The sequence below is a fragment of the Tauraco erythrolophus genome, chromosome 5, assembly GCF_009769465.1.
Source record: "Tauraco erythrolophus isolate bTauEry1 chromosome 5, bTauEry1.pri, whole genome shotgun sequence".
In the NCBI taxonomy this organism is placed as follows: Eukaryota; Metazoa; Chordata; class Aves; order Musophagiformes; family Musophagidae; genus Tauraco; species Tauraco erythrolophus.
Genome location: NC_141469.1, coordinates 81,690,785 through 81,714,594, shown reverse-complemented (window position 1 = coordinate 81,714,594; position 23,810 = coordinate 81,690,785). Strand labels below are relative to the sequence as shown.

Below are 23,810 nucleotides of genomic sequence, written 5' to 3'. Positions count from 1 at the left end.
TTTTGATTCCTGCTCCCTCGTTTGCTACACAGTTCTTGTCTTAAAAAAAAAAAAAGGTTGCAACATTTTTTATTTATGCTAAGGCTCACACTATCCATACATAATTAGATAGCAGCAGAGGTTTTACACTACTACTTTTTGTCTTGAACTTATTACAGGTAAACATCTGGATGCTCTGCCTGCACTCCATAACTGCTTTTCTTCTACTCAGAGGGTCTAGAGTCAGGTAAAAGAGCAGAAAGTACAGACAGCATTCTCCAGGACTTGCAAAATTAATTTTCTCCCTTGGAAACACATGGAAGGCCTCCCGGTCCACACAACCCCTTCCCGCCTCCCCAGCACTACTGCCCCTGAAGGAAGTGAGAAGAGATGCCAGAACACCAGACAGATCATGCTGAGAGAATCCAGCATGAAATTATGGTGTTAGGTCACAGAAATTATCTGCTGTGGCCCAAAACAGGCACAAAGGGTGTGCTTGGGGAAGGTTTGCTGGAGTTTGCACAGAGAGAGACGACTTGGGTTTGAGGACTTCACTTCAATGGGGAAGGACGTCTGCATTTCTCCACATCACTAGCACAATTCTCCGTCTCTTTGATGATGATGATGATGACTTCATCATGCCTCCAAGAATTCCCAGAACCTTCTACTTCTTTGAACTTACTGGCTGATGCAAAAATTTGATGCAAACATTGTGAGACAAGAAGTTTGAAGCGACACCTCCATCCATGCAAGAAAAGTTCCAGCTTTTAAAGTTGTATCCAAGCTACCATAGAGCTTCTAATCCTGCCAAAGTACCTTATAATTTAGAAAATCACAATGATTAGTGCTTAGATGAAGTGCTTTATTAAAAAAAAAAAAAAAAAGAAAAAAGTGCTTTACATTTTCCTTATAATTAATTAATTTTTTCATTTTCATAAAGCCTTGGCAAGATTGAAACGAGCAGTAAGTACTTAACATATCCAGATTTCGGAAGCTGGGAAAATAAGACAAGCTGGAAGTTTTATCTCTTTGGCATTTGGTATTTGCTTATGGGTAGATCTCTTTATATTTGCTTATCACAGACGTATTTTTTCTTTTTTTTCTGTGCTTCATTTGAAGCACTGATGAGAATGACCAGAGAAGACAGAGAACCAATGCAGTCCAGAAAGTTCCGTGTTTCCCTGACACTATCCAAGTAATGTAAGCCCACCATTCACACTTTGTGTTGTCTTCAGTGGTACCATATCAAAGGCTGATTTTTATTAGATAATCCCTTTAATTTTCTCCCTTTTCTGTTCAGTAGTCCAGGGATACAATATTGTAACAACAAACAAGAACTGATTCGCGGATATATTTTTTTCCCATGAGATCTAAATAGCAAATATGAGGGTGACAATTTTCCATGGCTTTGCAACTCACACAGTCATTTACATACAAAATACTTATGTCCAAACAACACATCATGAGAAAGCATTATGGTCTGGTTCTTTGTTTGCTGTGTGTTTTGTTAGGTTTTTGGTTGTTGTTTTTTTTTTTTTTAAACTCTGCTTTGCATATTGTAATTCTTACTGAAGTCAAAAGTTTTATGATAATTTGCCCTTGTTGAAAATCTGATCTTACAATCTTCAATTATTTGGTAATACTACTTCCTAGTAGCAAAATTTTAAAATCTCTTTTTTTTTTTTCCCCTCCAGCTTTTTCATCAAGAATATCCTACACACCAGCTCTGCTGTAACTCTCTGTAAAATGTAGAGCAGTGACCTTGCAATCTGGACATCTCTAAGGTATTTTCGGCCTGTCTCATTTCAGACCATCAAAAAAAAGAAGTTATCATCTCTTAAATGCCAGCCCTCAAACTGCACCCCTGCTTGCTCGCTTAGTGTCTTTCAGCTGTTGAATTATTTTACCATGAGGGTTGTAGAACACTGGAACAGGTTGCCCAGAGAGGTGGTGGATGCTCCATCCCCGGAGATGTTCAAGGCCAGGTTGGACGAGGCCCTGAGCAACCTGATCTATTTGGAGATATCCCTGTTCCTTGCACGGGGGTTGGACTAGATGACCTTTGAAGGTCCCTTCCAGCCCTAACCATTCTATGATTCTATGAATTAGCAGATATGTTAAGTTTATGACACAGAGGTAACCTGCCCACCTCCCAGCTCCTCTAGTCAAGCTGTTTTCCTGCTGAGGCTCTGGCAGCCTCAGCATCAGGAAAGAAAAAGTCTGTGCAATTAAGCGCTATATTTTCAAAACGGACGTGGGATTTAACTCCACTGTTGCACGTTGAATTTCAGCCTTCGCACAATTCGGCATCTGGGCTCCTCCTGAAAAGGAAAACCAAAAGCCCCAGACCTCTTTCCCTCATCTCAGGTTACGTGCTCAGAGCAAGGAACCCTGGAAAATCCTTACAGTTGCCACTAGATCACAACCAGAGCAAGAACCTGGATCGGGGCGCGCTCGCTTCTGGGTGCTCTGGCACTGATGGTGCCAGGGCCGAGAGCTGCAGCTCGCTCCGTTAGCTGCGTGGCTTCGCACGGGCAACAAAAGATGGACTCTCCCTCCAAACGACTGATGGCATTGGGCACTGCCCCAGCGGATGAAATCAATTATGAATAAATGCGAGGGAATTCATACTCATAGAATCATAGAATGGTTTGGGTTGGAAGGGACCTTAAAGATCATCGAATTCCAACCCCCCTGCCATGGGCAGGGAAACCCTCCACTACACCAGGTTGCCCAAAGCCTCATCCAACCTGGCCTTGAACACTTCTCGAAAGGATAATCTGAGCCACGCGTTGCTAAGGTCTCTCCTGATGCCCTGTGAACTGTAGAATGGTATATTGGCACAGCTCCTTCACTCTGTAACTCACACACATCCTGCCCAAACACAAAAATTGCGTTACTTTAACTGCATTGAAATAATTATACCATCACAGTACCTAGTACAGGAACAGCTTTCTAAAATGGCTCAACTATCCCAATGGAAACCACGCACCTCTACATACGCAACTGCGTTCACACCACTGGTATGACTATTTATGGAGGCTTTATTTCAGACAAATAAAGATACGTTGCATCTGTAATGAAAATACTCACAAGAGATGTAAATTATTGCCATTTCTGGCACTACCATCCCTTGAGTACAGGGAAAGAAAACTCTGAACACTACTAAAAATAAAGAAAAAATTGTATTGTCTTCACTACAACCAGGATTTCATTCTTTTTTTCCCCCAACTTCCAGGACATAAAAGATAACGTCTTCTCTTAAGGCTCTGCTGCAGAACAGGGATAACAGTGTAGTGCTACTTGCATCAACCAGATCTTCAGGGACAACTTAGAGTTTTCGTCACAATTTTTTTGCCAACGTGCTCTTATTTCACCTGTTTTTTGTGTTTCTAAAACCAGTGCTCATGAACACATGGGTTGCATATTTAAAAATTAAAAAGGCTACTACTGTGGAAATAGACTTTTCATGGAGTAACACTGAACCCATTCCTCGCAGTCAGGGTCCCTCTCAGCTGTTTCTAAAATGCTGTTCAAAAATCTCATTCTGATCATTCAGCTTCTGTTTTTTTTTTTAAACATCTGTTGAATATTCCCAAGCTGCTTTGGGATCTTGTTTTGACATCTGCATCATACTTTAGCACCTCTACACTCCAGTTATTTCAAAACTCTCTTCTAGCTAGTGTCCCAGATGATTTTATTAAAAGCGATCACATGCAAATTCTTGCTATTTGCCTTATACTTTCTTCTAGTGTTTAGACCACAGTACCCCCATTTCAGCCCTTGGAAGGACCTCAAAATGTCCAAAAAGGAAGTACCTCTTTTTCAACCAAAAAGTGATTAGAAAATTCTTTTTCTTAAATGTTCCTCTAATTTTATATCTAGTACTTTCTAAATAGGTACCCAAGGGCTGGCTCCTAGCTCTCCTTGTTGGACCTCGTGCCTCAGCCCCAGCTGTTTTCTCTGGAGATGGGTCCCACAGAGAGATGGAAGCAGTGCACGGCAAACGTGAGCGACCTCCAGGACACCATCCCACGTTCTCTCCCTGAAGCCAAAGGGGCTTCTTCGCATGTTAGGGACTCGCTCTGGGAAGAGCTGGCACAGGACCAGGCAAGCTGCAAGGATGGCTCTGACACAAACAGATGTTCTAGTCTAGGAATCTAATATGTACGAAAATAATATTCTATGATTCTATGAATTTGCTGAATTATTAAATATTCACGGCTCTGAGGAACACTGCCCAGCAAAAATGAGATCTTACAAGATGCAAATTCTTGCTGCAGAGAAACATATTTGCTACTGTTACATGGAAGAAAAGGGTAAGGAAATGTAGGATAATGAAGGCATTAGAATTTTCTTTGCTCTGAGAGATGTGAAAAAAACAATTCACTTCAGCAGTAAACTATTCCTGACCACCAAAACTATTTTAAATCAAGCTGTTTATAGGGAAACATTAGCACACTAGAGAAATGGAGGAAACTGAAAGGTGTTTATTCTTCCAATAAAGTCCTAGAAAGTGCACGGTGACTTGAGAGATGACAAACACAGCTTCACCGGCATCCACGTCACCCACAGTTTACTCACACAGATTTATTTGTATGTTATTCTTTTCTTCAGAGGGATCAGTTAATAATTTTGAACAGTTCACTGAGTTCAGAAACACCTCAAGCACCAGATGCTTTTTCTAATTGATGCAAGGTCCAATGGTCAGATTCCAGACTCGCTCCAAACACCTCACTTTGTTCTTGTCAGAAATACCCCAAAAGTAGTTTCTACTTCCAGAATTTTGGCCTTTGCATTCGGGAAATGAAGATATACGAATGTTTTGAACCTTAAAACACAATCCTGGTCTTGTTCATTTTGAATGTTGGTTTAATTCTCCATATATTAACTATCTGTTCTGTCAAAAATGATCAGTATGTACCTTATGATATTGAACTGACATTTAAGCCTGTATGTTTTTACGTGGGACGGCGCAGGAAAATAATTCCAACAGCTCATTTACATAATATTATTACTGCACTATAGTCGATATTTACTCTGATTGTAATTTTTCCAAGACTGATGCAAAGCAGTCTATATGTATTCTCCCCCTTATACAGCATGGCATCCACGCCTGTCTTTCAAAAGAGAGTTTTCAGACTCAGGTACAGATTAGTCATTCTTCCTTACAGCCCATTCCTGCAGAACCACTTATGCTCTAACTATTCTTCAGATTTAAAAATAGCCCTCTGTTTTGATCATTTGGGTTTCTTTTCTCCATGACCATAAAACTCGTTTGAAAGTGAGAACTGAAGGGTTTCTACTCCGGAGTCAAAACCCTGGAACGGTGCACAAGCAAAACAGGGAAACGTTGTCAGTTACAGAGCCGAGGAAAAAAGTGTGTCATATCAGATATTGCAACTTGGAGAAAGTTGTCATTCTAAATGAAGAAATGCTCAGGCTCTGCCAGAAGATTAAATGGAAGAGGGTGCAGCTACAGGATAAAGATTTGGTCTGTATCAAGAAACCTTGTCTCATCTTATCTAAAATTTTGACATTTTTCGTTTTACCTCTTGTAATTCTTTTATTAGTCTCTCATGCAGTGGCACTTTGCTTACAACTAATTTTAAAGACACAAAACACCCCCCCTTCAAACAGCGGAGCTAACTCTGGTAAAAACAGCACACGTGAAGGATTGAGCCCCTAGATCAAAGGCTCTGTGGGGCAAGGACTGCCACTTCTGCTGAGTGCCTTATACAAATACTTTTTTCTTTTTCCCTCTGCATTATCAAATGCCTTCCACCTACCTTATGCAATTTCTTCCTCTGTTCTTAATGATAATAGCTTACATTATATAGTACCTTTCATCCAGAAGAATCCCAAATGCTTTGCAGCCCACAGACAAGGATTATCTCGCCCACTGCCAGAACTCAGCGAGGTCTAGGCTCAACGGTGTCACTTTTACGCTAGGTATCACACTGTAATCGAAGGGATTTTTTTAAAAGCTTATACTTCTCATGATTAGTACCTTGGATCAGCTACTTAACTCTTTTAGAAAGACCCCAGAACTGCAACAGTCTCGTGTCTACATAGAAGAAAGGGGAGCCAACAGATCAATGGAATAAAGATCATAGTGTGACTGACATGGTAGAAATATGCATTGAGATCAGCCTAGGACTGTTTACCACCATGAATTCTCCAGCACAAAGTACTGGCAAGAGCTGGTGACTGCTAGACATGCTCAGGGCCCCTTCTCCACCAAATACATCCCCCCCCCAAACATGCCAAGTTGCATTCTTCACCATTTTCCTTTCCTTGTCACTACTTATTGTGCTGAGTTCATGCCTGAATGCATAGCTCTACATCCAAATACACTTACGAAACAGAAACCAGCCTTTCCTTTCAAAGGCATTTTGTAATCAAGGTGACAGGTGGGGAGAATCAGTTATGTGACCAAAAAAGTAGTCATTTGAGAACCTTGCATACAAACAGGAATAATACATGCGTCAGCTCAGCCATTTCCTTGCAGAAGCCAGTACTGCTTTCAGTGAAAAAGTAGTGTTCCAGAATGGAAAAACTAAATTCAGAATATAATTTGCTAAGTAGGTACATGCAGGTTGCTAAACAAGTGATTTTAAGGGGATTATTCCCCACCCATAAGCTATTTTGCTTTGTGTTCTATGGCTTGCAATTGTCTTTAATCGGTAATAGCCCTTGGCAAACTGTCAGACAAGCCCTTGGAAGCTGAAGCAAATCCACTTGTTCTATTTCTTATATTAAAAACACATACAGAAATGAAGGCAAAACTCTGCTCTTGCAGATACAACTTGGCTTGGTCAAAGTCTACAGGAGATAGGAACTAGATTATCTATCGCAACTGGAAAATGGCAGTTCGAGACTGAGCTTCACAACAGTTTAAGCCTGTGAAGCTGCCCTCTACACTCTCAACCTTCCCCAAGTGACCCAGCATGGTAATGCCCACAGTGATGACTTAGCTCACAGCTCACTATTGATCAGAGAAGGGAGGAAGCAGGTGCACATGGCTCAGAAAAAATCACCATCCAAGTGCTGACTTCAGTATGAGACTAAATCCTAACTATAATGATTTTTGGCAGGTGGGCGAAAGAACCTTGCAATTCTTAAGTTTTTAGAGCCTTTGCACTTGGAACAGCATGTTTCTATCTGTAAAATGTGCCACCTCCCAAAGATTCTGTTAACATTTTAAATTAAGTTTTAAAGTGACCTAATAAAGCAAAACTAGTTTTACAGAATTTTATTTTGAAGAAACTTCTCTTCATACTATAAATAGAAAACTGGCAAGATGCTCCATTTTAAAAACACATTATAAATAACTCAGCTGTTTGGGATTGCATCTTTTTATATCAATATGGCAACAGCATACTAAGATGTGGTATGCAGAAAGAAACAGCAGTATATGTATTCTCGCACGCTGCCATCTTATCCAGTCACACAGCCATGTATCATAGCATCCATACTGCTTCCAACAGAGAATGGGTATTCTCCCTTGACTCAGGGGGAGTTTAGGTCTGAACTTTTCAGAGAAAAGAGTCAAGCTGTAGCTGAAAAGCTGCTGCAAGGGTTTTTGACTGACCGTTCAGTGACTAGATCAACTATGACCTGGATGAACAAATCCAGATTAGGTTTTATTTGATAACTGCGCACCTCATCTGCCAGTTTGTGTAACCAAGCAACAACACAGAACAGAAGGAAAAATCCAGTTTGGTTTTTATGAGCACTTCAACAAAGGATCTGTGCTTGTTTTTCGACTTGCTTCTAGTCAAGGGTGGGCAGGTTGGCCAGAGCACCGTTTCCTTAGCAAGCCAGCTGAAGATCCTGTCATTTGACTTCCACGCTCTACAACCCGATACCGGAATCTGCACCAGGTCTCAGCACCTTCAACACGGCACATGTGCATCACTTCTCCGTGGATTCGAGTGCTGCATCAAAAGCCAGAGATCATGCACTCCTAACATGCCGTATCTAAACAGAACTCATTCTTTTCTCCAGCACAGCATGCTATCTGCTGGCTTTTTGTCCCACTTATCCCCTATCTAGTACTTCCATTTTCATAAAATTTTGCATGCAGGAGACTCAGATCAAATAAACCTAAAAGTCAAACAAAACTCTGAGTTGTTCGTTTAGTTTTTCTGTTATGTCTCTTCTAATAGCTCATGTCTATGAATCCTATTTAGCTTGCACGAGCTGCAGACTGCAGAGCAGACTGCATTCTGTGCTATATTTGGATGGCCACCAGTTAGCACCAAGGTCCATTCTCTGTCAGCTTTGCAGCACAGATATAGTGGGATTTGGCTGGATACCAAGCAACCTTTACAAAAACATTGTCAGTGACATTAACGTGGACTTCTTTTGCCCACAAATGGTATCTGCAAAGAGCATCAGTATTCCTGAACTGGTTAAATTACGATGCTAAGTATACACAATAAGCTGCTAGCACTTTCACAGCCAAAAAGTGAAACAAGAAACTTACTTCAATGCTGAAGTACCCTCTGTCCACATAGTCCCCCAGGAAGAGATACCGTGTGTTGGCAGGAGAACCTCCCACTTCAAACAGTTTCATCAAGTCAAAGAACTGACCATGGATGTCTCCACAAACTAGAAGAGAAAAAGAGCAATATTCAGATTCACCATGCAAAGATCATTTTAGGCACATGCATTCTGAAGTCACTGTCTCATAAGAAACATGTTATGATAATTTTGTGCATCATCCTCTAGTTAAACGACCAGTGAGAGCTGGCAGCTGCTCAGCAGAAGTTGTTTTTCTATGATGTGCATCCATACATGTGCATGCAAAAGGCTACCAACTAGAGGAGAGCCATCAAGCAAATGTGACCTACAATTATTTTCAAAGCCACCTGCCCGTTCCTCCTAGTGCCCAGCAGAGCACACGATACTGGTAACAGTAGTAAGATAATCCAAAGTCGTCCTGCAGAAGAGAACATGTTCAAGCAAGGTTACCTTTCTTTTGACATCACTCCTATTTGTCCTAGTCTTAAACCCAGACGAACACCAACAGGCTTTCCCTAAAATGCAAAGTGTGCCCGTCCTGCACATGCCACTGGTTAAAATGACAAATTTCTGACTTCTGGCTTCTATATAGAAAAGTGGCCTGCTTGCTTTCTCAAAGCATGTCTTACACCAGAGGACACTGATTTTTCATGCTTTAACCTCTACTATTTTATTTAACCTCATATAATTATGATTTGTTTCACTTCATCGCAATGAAGTCAAGCTAACAAGCAGCTTGTCTAGAAAGACAGCTCTCAATAAACATCATAGAATCACAGAATGGTTAGGGTTGGAAAGGACCTTAAAGATCACCTAGTTTCAACCCCCCTGCCACAGGCAGGGACACCCTCCACCAGATCAGGCTGCTCGCAGAACACAAGCGACGTGTAGCCAGGGCTGAGCAGCGATGCCTCGCGTTGTGCCTCCGAGTTAAGAGACCGGCTCAGCTATCTTGTGAAACTGCAAACTCGGTGGTAAGTGATTTTAAGCATCCGCAGGAAGGCAGGCAATGCTTTTGGAGGTCCCATGGAAGCTTAACTAAAGGTGCTGTGCCAGAACCTGCTTCCTTTTGTCTTGCTTTGTTTCCTCTACCGAAGGGAGGGGGAGAGCCCTCCGGTTTACCCTCAAGTCCAGACCTTTTCTAGCAACAATCCTTAACAAAGGAAATGTTAACAGCCCTGACTGTCACTGAGGTCAATTTAGACTGGTTGTCCCCTCAATGACTCAAAAAAAAAAAAAATCCCATTTGAAAACTGGAAGGGTGATTATGAAGAAACTGAATAAACTAAAGGTCCAAGATAGACCTTATCTTGAAACAGCAGCACAGCTTCTTATTTACTGCTAACACTAAATTCAGAAAACTTCAGATGCTCTCTCTGATGTAACGGTTCAAGCTTTTGTATTCAAGCTGTGCTCTCATTTAAGCTTTTATCTGGAAGTTTTTACAGAGGTCTTGTGAGGTTTGTTTATCTGTGATAGAACATTTACCGCAGGCCATGGAGAAGCTGAAGTCACGTCTCCACGTAGATACAAAAGGACTATATGGAACAGCTGTAACACCAAATCCAACCAACTCACAGTGCAAATAGTGTTCATACGTTATTGCCTTTCACCTCACTCCAGTGTCACGTTGTATTTTTACTTGCATCACTTTTCTGTGGATGTATACACTAAAAATAGGATCAATATAATGTTGCCTTTCCATCCAAAAACTAAAAACAAAAAAAATCCTCACCCAAACCAAAATCAACCAAACCCACTCCCCTCAGGTACAGAAAAAACCACTGATTTCCCAGTCACTGCTTTCATGATGACTGTTTATGTGAATTTGGTGACATAATTCACAAGTGCTGGCTAGCTGAGCATTCTTCTGTGATAGTAACAGGGTATTTTCACCATGAAATAGCATATAGTACTCTTATCGCCACTGTGTTACACTGTACACTCTCTTTTTCCTAGTTGATTCCCCCCTGAAGACTTTTAGATGACAACCTTCATGTTGAAAGCCATGAGCAATTACAATTTCTATCTCATATCTGCCATTAATTATGCAAAATAAATACTATTTAAATCTTCAAGTGGTATAACACCACTACTCGTTCTCTTAAAAAAAAAAGTACCCCAAAGGAAATTTTTGGACAGCATTTTTATTTGAACACATTCATCTACCAACACAATACACACTGCTTGACTGTACTCCTCTGCATGGACACTGTGGGCAGAGTAAGAACACGTGTCGCATATTGATGGCCAAGCAATCTGCTCTCCTAACTTCCAGCAGAAAATCTTTTAGTTATATAACTGTACAGCTCTACCAATTATCGCCCGCCCCCATTTGCTCCAACTGCAAAAACCTGAAGTTGAACAAGACTGAAAAGATTTTTACAGGGATTTAACTTTTGCTCTTTCTCTAAAGCACAAAGAAGATGGGTAAATACATCGAGGTCATTACAGAGAAACCAAGAAGGTTAGAGGGCTTTCTCCAAGTAGCTGTTATGCCCATGAACTTGTCACAAGTCAGAAAAGCAGAGAGAAACCAGGGAAGAGACAGAAATAAGAAGTGCAGAGCCCTGCAAGCCCATGACTTGCAAAATTCTGAACTGGACTTGAGAATCGGTAACTCGATGGATATTCCAGGCACTCTGCATGCAGCAGCCTACTCTCTTTAGTGTGGACAACAGATGCAAAAACATATCCAGAAAAAAAAAAAGAAAAAAAAAGATAGAAAACTAAAAAGCCCTCAGACCCAACCTCGCCAAGCAATTAAAGTAGTTCTGAAAGAGAAGCTTAAAATCAGCAGGTAAAAGCAGTGAGAGGAAGAGAAGACACTCAAAATGTAAGAGTTAACATTGAAATTTAATTTATTATGGTCAGATCCCAGAATTCCTACTGAAAGAACACAATGTTACATTCTGTTAATCCAATTAGTATTTTGCCTGGAATAGCACGGAATAGCTTAAAGACCTTATACTTTTCAGGTTTGCCTGTGCAGACCTGAACCATCCTTACAAGGTAAAGCCTGTGCACTCACGTTCTGATGGATGGCCTTGTTGACAAATAAATCCAAGCGTAACTTTGTATGTATACAGTACTACACTCCATTTGTAGTTTGACAGCAACTGCTCCTCAAGCTATAGTTCTGCCATCTTTCTTTTCCAACTCTTAACGAATCTGAAAACTGGAAGATTTCCCAGGCAGTCAGATCGATGCTTTACCTTTTGTTAGGTGGGAGCAGAAGAGATCCAGCACCACATCGCCATTTGTAAGAGCAGAAACATCCATCAGCCAAAAACTCTGCCATACCCTTCATGTCAAGTCTTCCAGCTTCCCATCCTTAACAATGAGCCTTCCAGCACTGTACCACCAAGAGCCCACAGGAGAGGTTCACAGAATCACAGAATGTCAGGGATTGGAAGGGACCTCAAAGGATCATCTAGTCCAATCTCCCTGCCAGAGCAGGACCACTTAGATCAGATCACACAAGAACGCGTCCAGGCAGGTTTTAAACATCTCCAGAGAAAGAGACTCCACAACTTCTCTGGGCAGCCTGTTCCAGTGTTCTGTTCCCCTTACTGGGAAGAAGTTCTTTCTCTTGTTTAAGCGGAACCTCCTATGTTCCAGCTTATATCCATTTCCCCTTGTCCTGTTGTTGGATGCCACTGAGAAGAGCCTGGCTCCATCCTCATCCACTGCATCCTGCCTCTACAAAGCTCTAACTTCACTACTGAAAGCACAATCATTATTATATATTCATGTTTACTCTCGTACAAGCATTACCATTGGATCTGCAATTACTTTTAATTTTGCCAAAAACATCCTTTTTTTATATTTGTGCAGGGTCCCTCTTGGTACTGGAGCACTTGCTACCGAACAACGCATTCAACAAGATGTGAACGTTTTTCCGTCAAATAACAACAAAATAAAACCCAGCACAGTGAAGATTCTTAATGAAGATCTCCAGGATCAACGTACTCATGGATTTCAAGTATGAACAGAGGGGACGTAAACCACAGTTTGTATGTGTGTGGGATTAACATTAAAAGCAGCTGTGTTCGTACGAAACAAATTTATCAAACGGAGGAATACCAGGTGGTATGTGTCCTATCAGAAATGTACACATCTTCCTGTATCACTGGTTTCCCAAAAGTGCCATCAAGTCATTGCCTTTTTACACTCCTCAATTTATGATAACTAAGTAATAACTAAGTAACCTGATGGCATTTTTTTGCCCCTAAAAAGACCGCTTAATTTATCCAGTGCTTTTCAACTTTCTTTTTCAACAACAAACCAGCGTTTCCACTGACTTACTATTTCCAGGCATCAGTTCAGTCACCAGACTTGTTGCCCGTGAATTTGTCTATCTGAGCCTGTCAATAGTATCTACCTACCCAACTTCTCAAGGCAGCAAGGTCCAGAACTGCACGACATGCTATGTAAAGAAATTTTTTAAGCTATTTTAAACTGATCTCCTACTGAATTCATTGGTGCAACCAGAAGAGTTAAGAAACGCTGGTTGTTTGTGGTCTCCTTCGAAATCTATCTCTGTTGAGGAAGTTTTCAGGGAAGACTTGGGCCCCTCCAAAAGATTCAAGTTCACAGGACTGCCCATGGAAACTGAGAAATTATGTTTCTGAGCAGCTTTTCCTATTTGTTATGATGGGTACTTTGATCCATCATACCATCTTACACTATAGCAACAGAACTTTCCCAATGTAACTGTCTATAAAATACCATTTTATTATAAAAATCGAAATTGGACATGGGGGAGAGAAGGGAGAAATTTTGTTTGTTTTTAGAAATTGTCATCCTAACAAAAATTAAATTATGTTTCTCATGGCTTCACTGCAAGGATCTCCCTCTGATTTACAGCAAAGGAACAAGCAATATTGAAACATTAAGTTCACGTTGTACTAGCAGTGAAGGAAACCCAAAGCTCAGCAGTGATATTGGCAGCTTATTTATAGAAGACAAAGTGGTAGCGCAGTGATTTAGACTGCAATGATTATTGGCACAAGTAAAAAGTCTGAAAATGCTCTTCAGATACCTTCCTTCAGATAACTAAATGCTCTTCACTTCGTACAAACTTAGTCCAGAGATTATTCTGTGTGCTTTCCTACTCCAGATGGGTGCTAAGAACAAAATTTATATTCATAGTACATTAAACACTGTCAATTCAAAAATTTTCTATCTGCAACAGTTCGGATATACTGCACTTATTTTCTCATTTATCATGAATATACTTAATTGGTTTAACATCACAGTCTGATAGCAAAATACCATTAATGTTCCAAGTGAATTTACATTCCATGTATCACAAGATTATATTCCCATCTCCAAATGCCATCGGGGATTAGGAGCAGATTGCAACACTCCATCATCACCTTCAGAAGCAACATCTGCAAACTCCTACACGTACCACAATTAACAATGAAGCAAAGACACCTTTTAAAGAACAAACTAATGCTGTGTAGGGAATATTATCCATCGCTTAACAACTTGTTCTTTACGTTCACCGAGCCAGGGATGTCTTTGCACCGAGCTTTAGCAAAGCAGCATGCAAGACTGCGAAACCTAAGGGAGAAAAACACCCTATTGAGTTACACTGCAGAATGCAGACTGCAAATTGCAAAGAGGTTTGCTTTGTACAACACTTAAGAAGCGTTTAGCTGCTTACCATTCCACTAGTTAGCTTATGCTTCCGAGGGCTTACCATTTTCCAAGGACACTTGGTACTTTCAAAGCTTTACTGACAAAGAGATGAGGGCACCATGTAAACCTACATGTGTCCGAGCTGACTCGTGGATATTCTGGAAAAGGATAGGATGGTAAAGAGGCTGCATACCCCAATGAGAAGCGTCTCCCAACCATTTCTCCAGGGAAGTAGTTTGGAGGAATGAAAAGTTACTAAAGGCTGAACGAAGAAGCCAAGTGAGGAAGGAGTACTTACAAGCAACAGTGGACACACACAGGCAAAGTAAAACCAACTAGACAAACTTCTGTAGCTAAGATGTCAAACACCGGGCTTCCTTAGCCAACCAAAAAATATGAGGGAAAACACCTGCCAGAACTATATGCATGAAATTCTCAGGTGTTTCAAGAAAAACTATTGCATTGCTCCTGAAGGGCTCAACAACTAACCTGAAGGTTTTCGTTTTCCCCAAGAATTAAGAACCAAGTCACATATAAGAGTCACATACCTTTGATTACACAATCTTTGAGCTTGAAAGAGATTTGTTTCCAAGTGTACGCTTTTCTGAGGAACATTATATATTGCCACAGCAGTATGAAATGTTCAAAATGCCACAGTTATTCCATGCATTATGGGGTTTTTTTTAATAGCTGAAGATTGAGAAATTTTCTTCCTTACTTTTTGAAGAGCAAGAGGAAGTATAAAGTAAAAGAAGAAACTCCAAAAGTTTTTATTTGTAGCTGCTCACTAAAGCACTATTCAAGACACAAACTCAGTGGTTAAGTTACATACATTGCTTTATAAACAGAAACAGAACTGCATGGCTATAAGTGAGATGCTTAAAGAACTCGCAGACTTCATTACTTACTCAAATTAAAGACACAATCATTTAGACAGCTCACTAGGTAACTTATCATCCTAAGAAACCATCTACTAGACTCAACATAATGGGATTTCATACGAATGTTTGTTATACTGAACATATTGAACAACACAGCACTGTATTTCCAAAAGAAGCATGATCTCATTCATATTCATATCTGGTTATCTAACATGATATAATAGGCTTTCATCTATCCCTTCCCTCACTGCATGCAAATTGATGAGTTTATATTACCAGAGTGGATTGGCATTAACAAAAAGCTGCAATTAAGTATTTTCCAGAGAGGCCTGCTTCACCAAAGATAAAGCCAGAAATCCTTAGCCATACAGGCAGAGCAAAGGAAACTGCAAATGGACCATCAACGCCACATTTGACAATGTTGTTTGGTTGCTGACTTTCCTTCTTTGTACTGAGGGGGGGAAAAAAAAAAAAAAGAGTAGTATCTTGGGAAAAGCTGTTTTCTGTGCAAGACAAGAGGACACTATACGTTGTTCTGCTCTGCCAACACTTGAAACGCTAGTGTCTGTAAAGATCAGCCCACGCTCAGTCCTTGTAACAGGAGTTAGCTTTCTCCCACCATCCTCTGAAGGCTAGAACAAATTAACGACACTTGATTTGAAGAGGTAGAGTGAAAAAGAGTGGGAAAGGGAAAATATCACATCAGAAAAGACCTCCAGGACAACAGTCACTAATATGCTCTGGTGAACTGGTAAAGCAAAAAACCCCTAAACCATGTGGCAGCAAGCCCTTCAATATGTTTAGGCTACAAAAATATCTTTGGCACAAAATTTTTACAAATAGCTCCACAAAATTACTTTTTGCATCACAAAATTATTTGCAGTGTCTCAAGACAAAATAAAAACCATGTAACATAAGCCTAGCCAGCAGAAGAACGCCTTTGTGTATATAAGAGATACCAGAAGCAACAGTCTGAAGAAACAGCCTCCACCAAGTACTGTAAAACCTACACTGGCAGAGAAAAATCCCTTCCCTTCACGCTCCTACCCTAGCTGAATTCTTCAGGAGAGTCAGTGCGTATCACAGCAGCAAGGTGCCAAATGCAAACTTTCAATTCCAGGTCAAAGAAATATAGAAGAGTGGTAATAACAAGAAGATGGTGATTTAGTGAATATTTTACAGCATTTTTCCAGGAGGAAGAGGGAAAAGTGCTCTCATCACATATACCAGAAGATGCTGAATCAGGTCACAGGGAGATAAACAAAATGGGATGGGATTAAAACAGCATTCACTCTCATACACATCAAAGAAACAACAAGCTCTTCCCCTGCCACCCTCCAAGGTCAGCACTGCCCCTGGGCAACCTCTGTGCAAATGGAAAAGCAAACACCTCTGTCATTATCCCCTGTTAAAGCACCCGCAGTATCAGGGAGTGATGCTTATCCCACAAATAACTCCATCAGAAGGATTACTTGTGAGGAAAGTGCTTCATTGGGGTATGGGTCAGGATTTCCAGCTCATATCCTTAGATCAAGGTTATTAATAGCAAGAGAGAAATTCTCTTATCCTCAGTTTTACTGATGTAAAAAAACAAAGGCCTGCGGAAGTTTAATAATTTATAAGGTCAGGAGTTTGGTCAGTGGGAGGGCAGGGACAGCCAGAGAGGGAACACCACATCCTCATACTGCTCCATCCAATTCAATGCTCCATCAGAAGAGCGCCCTTCCAATCAGGCAGGAAGGTCCTGCACTAGAAGCAGGCATAGCCTGGCTTTACACACGATGCTCAAAATGAAATTTAGGGAAGGTGAAACAAGTCAAAACGGGAAAAGGGCTTTTGAAAAGGAGAATCTCAAATATGCTAAGGTCTGTAGAAAAAAAGTAGTGTAAAATTCAATGCTGTGTTTTATTCTGGGAATAGCTTTTATTTGCATAGATTGGACTGTAATATTGTCCATCTATAACATACAGGTTCATTATCAGAATTACTGTGTTACATCTTTCTCACTAATCTGGTTGAAGAGACTTCCATCAGCTTTTTGCTATACAATATTTTTCCAGAGTCAGCAATTTGCCATTAGAAGTAATTTGCAGCCGGTCGTTCACAACTTAATGTGATAGGTTTTTTTGTTGATGATTTAACTCAACTCTTAGGATTGAGTTTCTTTACAGTTAGTATTTCTCTCAGCAGCACAAATCCCAGCCCCAGCAAAGTTAAAACAAAGACACTGATGTTACACAGATACAGTGACAGTTATATAAAGCCCAAAAAGGCCCTCAGGATTTACAAGGACTTGATGGATGGCATCCTTGTTTGCTCTTACTGTAGAATCTTGGAGCAGCATTACCCTAAAAGACTAAAACCCAATTACCTTCCAAGCACTCAACAACGTACAGGATTTTATGGGTAGCAGCACCAGCATGTTGAGCTTCAGCAGATGAATGCCTAGCATCTAAAAACCTAACCACAAAAATCAGACATTCAATCGGCTTGTAATATATATTTTCCACTTTCACCTGAGGAAAACATTTGTTGTCATAGTTTCCTCATTCTGTGCCACTGCAGCCCTACTTTATGCTCCATCCCACCCCCACTCGGTGTTCTATTAAGAATCAGAAGCATTACTCTTCTGACAAAAAGCATCCTCCTTCCTTCAGCGCAACAATTTGTCTTATCAGTGGAAAACAAACATTTTCTTGGCACAAGCAAACGCATTTGCTCATTACCTTTGGATCTATAGCACTCTGCCTGTATTTCCCAGAAACAGATGTTAAGGGAAAATAAAAATACTATTTCTCAAACTCCTAGGCTTTTAACAAGCAACCAGCAGCACTGACATGGATACTTGCGTGCATCCTGAGTGGAAGCAGCTAGCACAAAGAGCTTCAAAGAAATTCTGTGAAGTTCAGCATTTGGGCTTAATGGTCTATCCTCAGAGCTGTGAGTTAAAACAACCAGCAGTGAAGACCTACTGAGCTTTAACCTCAGCTTTTGCACCCATGTCTTTAACGATTTTGAGCTACTATTTTAATCTGACCTTTCTGTACTACAGGTGTTATATAGGCATAGGGTTAAGGAAAGCAAATAACTTGCAAGTTTCCCAATTCTAGCTCAAGCTACATAAGATGACTTTTTAAAATTATAGAATCTAAATTCCATAACCAAAGTCTTACACACATCTAATTCTCAGTGAAAAATGATCAACTTTTGAAGAAAGTGCTTTAAGAGAAAGCTCTCCATAACAATTTATGTCCTAGCAAAAGCTCATATGACAATTCGTTAGGGTAGCCAGTGCAAGGAGGAGTTGACCACATTAATTTCCTCTTGCTGAAAACATACACCTAAACATGATCTTGAGTAGGTGGTTAAATTCATATGCTGATCCTAAATCAACATGAATCATAGACTCATAGAATGGCTTGGGTTGGAAGGGACCTCAAAGATCAGCTAGTTCCAGAAGAAAACTGTTACCACTTAATGACAATTACGAAAATGAACACAAAGAAGTCACACTGATGAACAGAACAGCCTCAATTATATTTCTTTGTATAACCTTGCTACTAGGCATATAAGGAGTGTACGCAATTTAGACAGGACTCTGGGTAGCATTAGGGGTGGCACCCAGGCAGATTTGGGCCAGCTCCTGCACCATGCTCCTCAAGCAAACTAACCAGTCTCCTCCACTATATTGAGAAGTGTTTTCCCAATGGCTGGCTGAGGAGGGGAAAAAAAATCCAAAAACAATGTCAGAGGAGGGGAGAGACAAAACCTTACTGGGCTAATATCAGCTGTACTTCCACAACGTACTGGGATAAACAGAGCTGTGATCATTATTTTAGATCACAATGCACATATTCCTTTGAATACTATACATAACACTATCCTGACAGAGCATATGGAAGAATAATGCTTAAATGGGGCACTAATAGATGACCCTTCCCCTGTTTCTATTCCACACAAGTTGGGCACCGGTGATATTTTTTAACACAACACTGTGTTCATGCAGGGACTGAAGAAGTTAAGCCCTTCTTTCAGAAGAACTTTCCTCTTTAATTCTCTTGCTCTGCAGAATGACTTATTTTTCAGAAAGAGCATTGTCTACTTTTGGCTAAGATCAAATACATTATCAGTTTAATCCATTCCAGAAATGTTCCTTCCAACTACAACTACTACAATACTAACCCCAAATCCAGCCATAGTTTACTTTACTTTTGTCCTGAAGTAAAAACTAATTAAAAAAAATCCTTTTCATTACATTAAAACAACTGCATTTATTTTTCTCATCTCTCCATTTCTTTAGCCTGCACTTCCTGCAGCTTTGAAATCAGCCCACAGCTGTATGAAACAAGGACCATGAAAACATCCATGGTGAAAAATTACTTGGTAAAAGGAAACACTTGGAAATGCTCACAGCTACAGGATGTTTATTTTACCTGAAACTCTACATCTAGAAGGCTATGAATCTGTGAGGTGTTTGTGACTCCTTATGAACACTAAATTTCGGAGAGAAATGTCACTCTACCACCTCTTACAGGCTGTGAGGTTCCATCCCATGCAGGCTGGTGACAAGCTGACCTCCACAGCACATGCTTCTACTCAAGAAGCAGTGCAATCTCTGGTCAAAGTCAAGCAAAAACCCAAGGAAGTGCTCAAAAACCACAGGCCCTTATCAAGGCAACTACAGGACTCGCTCTGATCATAATCCTTCACTAGAACAATGAAATCATTGACTAAAACAGTGAAGAGAGAAGCCCAACATTCATTAAAACATAACAAAAACTAGTACCTACAAAAAAAAAAAAAAGCCAAATGAAGAGTGTCAATTTTCTCACACACTCAGGGCAAATGCACTAAACCCAGCATTTTTACAAATTTTCTTGTAATAAAATTGCTGTTATTGGAAAAACAGCCAACACACAAGACTCCACTGTCTTTCAAGCAATGATGCTTTTGTCTGCATCTACCCTGGGTTTATAAGCCTTTATGGGTCAATTGAAATTTCCAAATGCTATAATTTTACATTGTTGCTAATAAAAAAAAATATTAAGAGAAATTTTCAAGAGAGGCAAAATTGGTAGTTATTGCTTGAGAGCAGATACTACCACCATTCACATGGAGTCAGCTGGAAAGTTTGGACCCCAGCACCTGGCAAGAAATCCTAACTCCAAGCTGAGCTCAACAGACCTTCACTACAAGAAGTGGGTCCACTCAGCTTTTCTTTATTTACTATTTCATTCATTCCTTTATTTACATCTAATTCCCTTTATTTTCTATAACGTGTAGGAGGCTTAACTAACTGGCTCCTTTACAGAAGAATAACTGACCCGCTATCTTCTACACTGAAGACACATTTTCACGATGGAATTTATATTATTAGTTTTATGCATATTTCTGGCTATTTTACTCCTTGCTTGCAAGCAAGAGGTCTTATTTCCAAGAACATGCCGCCTTGATTTTATGAAACAAAATCTTCTCCCCTCGTTACAGATTCCTTTATGAAGCACAGATTGGTGCTGCTGCTTCTCCCTTGTACTGGTTAGTGCAACTGATCAGTCCAATTTGACTCTTAGCATCCAGCAATTCAAGGCAACACTTCTCTCATGGATTATTTTTACTGCCAAGTGAAAAATGTGTGCTAAGAAAAAAATGCATTATTTGAACTTCAGTGACTTTTCAGGCTGCTTGCTACTCCCACTGGATTGCAATAGCATGGTTATTTGAAGTGACTGCAAGGCAGAAACCTTACTGGTACATAAAAATAATAAAATTCTGAAGTATTCCTACGTTTGTTAAAGCTTCCCTGTGCTTAACTGAAACTGCAGAAATTGCTCGGCAGTCTTTTTTAGCCTCTTGTATTTGGCCAAGCAATAAAAAAAAATACCTCTTGGATCATAAATCTGTATTTATTACACCCAAAAGTTTTCATGAATTCTAAAAGTTTTATAACCTGTATTTTCATTGAAAGTTTTACATGATTTTCTTGTGTATATATATTTCAAATTGAAATATTTAGGTTAATGAATTTTCTCTACAAAATTCAGTAAAGACCTTCAACTGACAATGGTCTATCTACCATAAATAGCCTGCTAGAAAGCTGAAAAGCATGTGATCAAAATAAAAAAATAAGGCAAATCAACAGAAGCTTCTTATGAAAAAGGAAGACACATCATCGTGACTAAAAATATGAGTCAGTGCAGATAGGATCTTATCTTCAGAAAACATACAAATACGGTAAATCAGGTTTCAGAAGATCATCACCCATGAAAGAAAGTAATTGTGGGTCTGTCTTTTTGGTGTCCAAGAAAAGCAAGGATATCTATGCATCACAGGAAGTAGAGCTGATGAACCTGCTATGGAAAAACACCGAGTTGAAAAGAACGGCTTTCAACTCATTTTTCTCCTTTTTCATGCAGTCTCGGTCAGCACACAATTCTAAAATACAATCAAAAAAATACTAATTCTCTTAACTTAAAAGAATGCTTGCAGAGCTAAGAAATATTTGAGTTTTTCCACCAAATAAAGTAAAAAAGATATGCAACAAAAAGCCAGTTAGGTTTGAAAATACTGATAGGGAGGATAAGTATACGCTCTCTTATCGAGACTACAAAAGATCAAATTAATCTCCACGACTATTGCCAAGAAGAACAGACAGTGTCACCTTTCATAAATGTTAGTACTTTGTTTAAGAATTATTAAAGTCTAAAAGACTATTTTAAGAACTAAATACACAAAAGAAGTTGTCTTGTTCATTTCAAACATCTGTTCAGCTTTGATTCAAGTCTTATTTAAATGACTCACTGAAAATGGACCACATTTTCAAATTTCAAGTTTTCAAATTTCAAAAAAAGAATCTAAAACACTGGATCTGTTTTGACAATTTCTCTCAGAGGATCAAGGATTAGAAACTTGCCGTGGACAACGTTACTGCCATTTACTCCATCAAGGACTGACAAACCAAGGACGCAGCTACAGGGGACCCCGGGATCTGGACAGGGTCTAGAAGATCCTCCTCCGATGTAGGGAATGTCTGGGCTGTGCCTCCCAAGATGATGCTTCCAGCCCTGAGCTACAGCAGGGAAGGACTCGGGACTTTCTTTGAGCCCCTCTCACTGATCTGCCCTCAGAAGCAAACAGCAGCAATAAGAAAACTGAAAAAATAAAGCTGCAACAGACTTGCACAGCCTAGCGAGGCTTCTGTTCCAGGCACGAGTCTTGCAAAAGTCAAGAAATCAGTTTTCACTTTCTTCCTTGCAAAAACTGTTATGATAAAGTTCTACTACAGGCATTAGTATCTCTGCTAACACCAAACTGTTTAAATTGCACATTCTTAGTGAGCCGTCAGTACTATGGGTAAATGTGCTGGGTTTGGCTGGGACACAGTTAATTTTCTTCACAGTAGCCAGTATGGGGCTGTGGTTTGGATTTGTGCTGAGAACAGCACTGATAACACAGAGATGTTTTATTCATTGCTGAGCAGTGCTTACACAGAGTCAAGGCCCCTTCTGCTTCTCACCCCACCCCACCAGCGAGCAGGCTGGGGGTGCACAAGGAGTTGGGAGGGGACACAGCTGGGACAGCTGGCCCCAACTGACCAAAGGGATATTCCAGACCATACAATGTCATGCCCAGCATAAAAAGCTGTAGAAAGAAGGAAGAGGAGGATGTTCAGAGTGATGCCAAGTAACCGTCACGCGTGATGGAGCCCTGCTTTCCTGGAGACAGCTGAAAATCTGCCTGACCATGGGAAGCTTTGCTGGCATACACAGCTTTTGCTTTACCTGCTCAACTGTCTTTATCTCAACCCACGTATTTTCTCACTTTTACCCTTCTGATTCTTTCCTCCATCCCACCAGGGGGGAGTGAGCATGTGGCTGTGTGGGGATTAGTTACCAGCTGGGGTTAAACCACAACAGTAAAAGATAAGGATCAGTTGTGATTTGCATTGGATCAATGATCCTCAATATTCACTGTACTCCTTGTCTCAAGACTGTTCCTTGGCTGGCTTGTTGTATATAACTGAACACAAACAGCTATCTTATATAAAATTATCACAACTAAAGAAGATAATTTTTTCCATTTAAAGAAATTGGTGGGTAGTTAATACCCAAGAAACTTATTAGCATTCAGCAGTCCCTTCACAATAAAATCTTTATCCAATTACAAACTGACTCACATAGATCTCATTTACAGACTATTGTCTCTCTTCAGAAAAAAACCACCTCCAGAAACATTTGCCAGGGAGAAAAAAATATACACTTACTGCTTGTTTTTTGGGTGGGTTTGGTGCTCAAAGTTAGTAAGTATTATTATCTTACTTGCCTTTAATTATGGTGTCATTTCAGACATAGAGGATGATGCTGTGAAACATCAAGAGAGTCTCACGCCCCTGAAGAGGCATTACAAGATGTAGTCATTAAGAACTGGACTAACCTCATCTTCCATTCATATTAATGATTTGTGGGATTATTTCATACCTGACTAGCCCAAACACTTTTTCAGACTGAGGTTCTGTCTCCATCAGAGGTTTTTATTTGCCACCTACAAGAACAGTATTTCTGGTGAGTCCCTTTTTTAGTAAAAGGGTGAAGAATCATCATTTAAAATAACTTTTCAGTAGACTGCAAGACTGCTGTGCTTTTCAAGGCAGCCCTTGAACATGGATGCTCTAATGAGCTAGGCTTATTAACTAGAAAGACATAAATCATTATTACAGCAGGAAACAGACTGCAACATTTAAAACTCAATTTAGTGACAATGCAAGCAAGTGGTAGG

General features: G+C 40.1%; 1 protein-coding gene across 3 annotated transcripts in view; it reads right to left on the bottom strand.

Moving 5' to 3' along the window:
* PPP3CA (protein phosphatase 3 catalytic subunit alpha) overlaps positions 1-23,810 on the bottom strand; it is a 201,431-nt gene that overhangs the window by 50,765 nt on the left and 126,856 nt on the right. For all 3 annotated transcript variants that reach the window (XM_086612602.1, XM_086612601.1, XM_086612600.1), the window contains exon 3: positions 8,471-8,595. In XM_086612602.1, the coding sequence (XP_086468728.1) occupies positions 8,471-8,595 (125 nt within the window). The remainder of the gene's footprint in view (positions 1-8,470; positions 8,596-23,810) is intronic.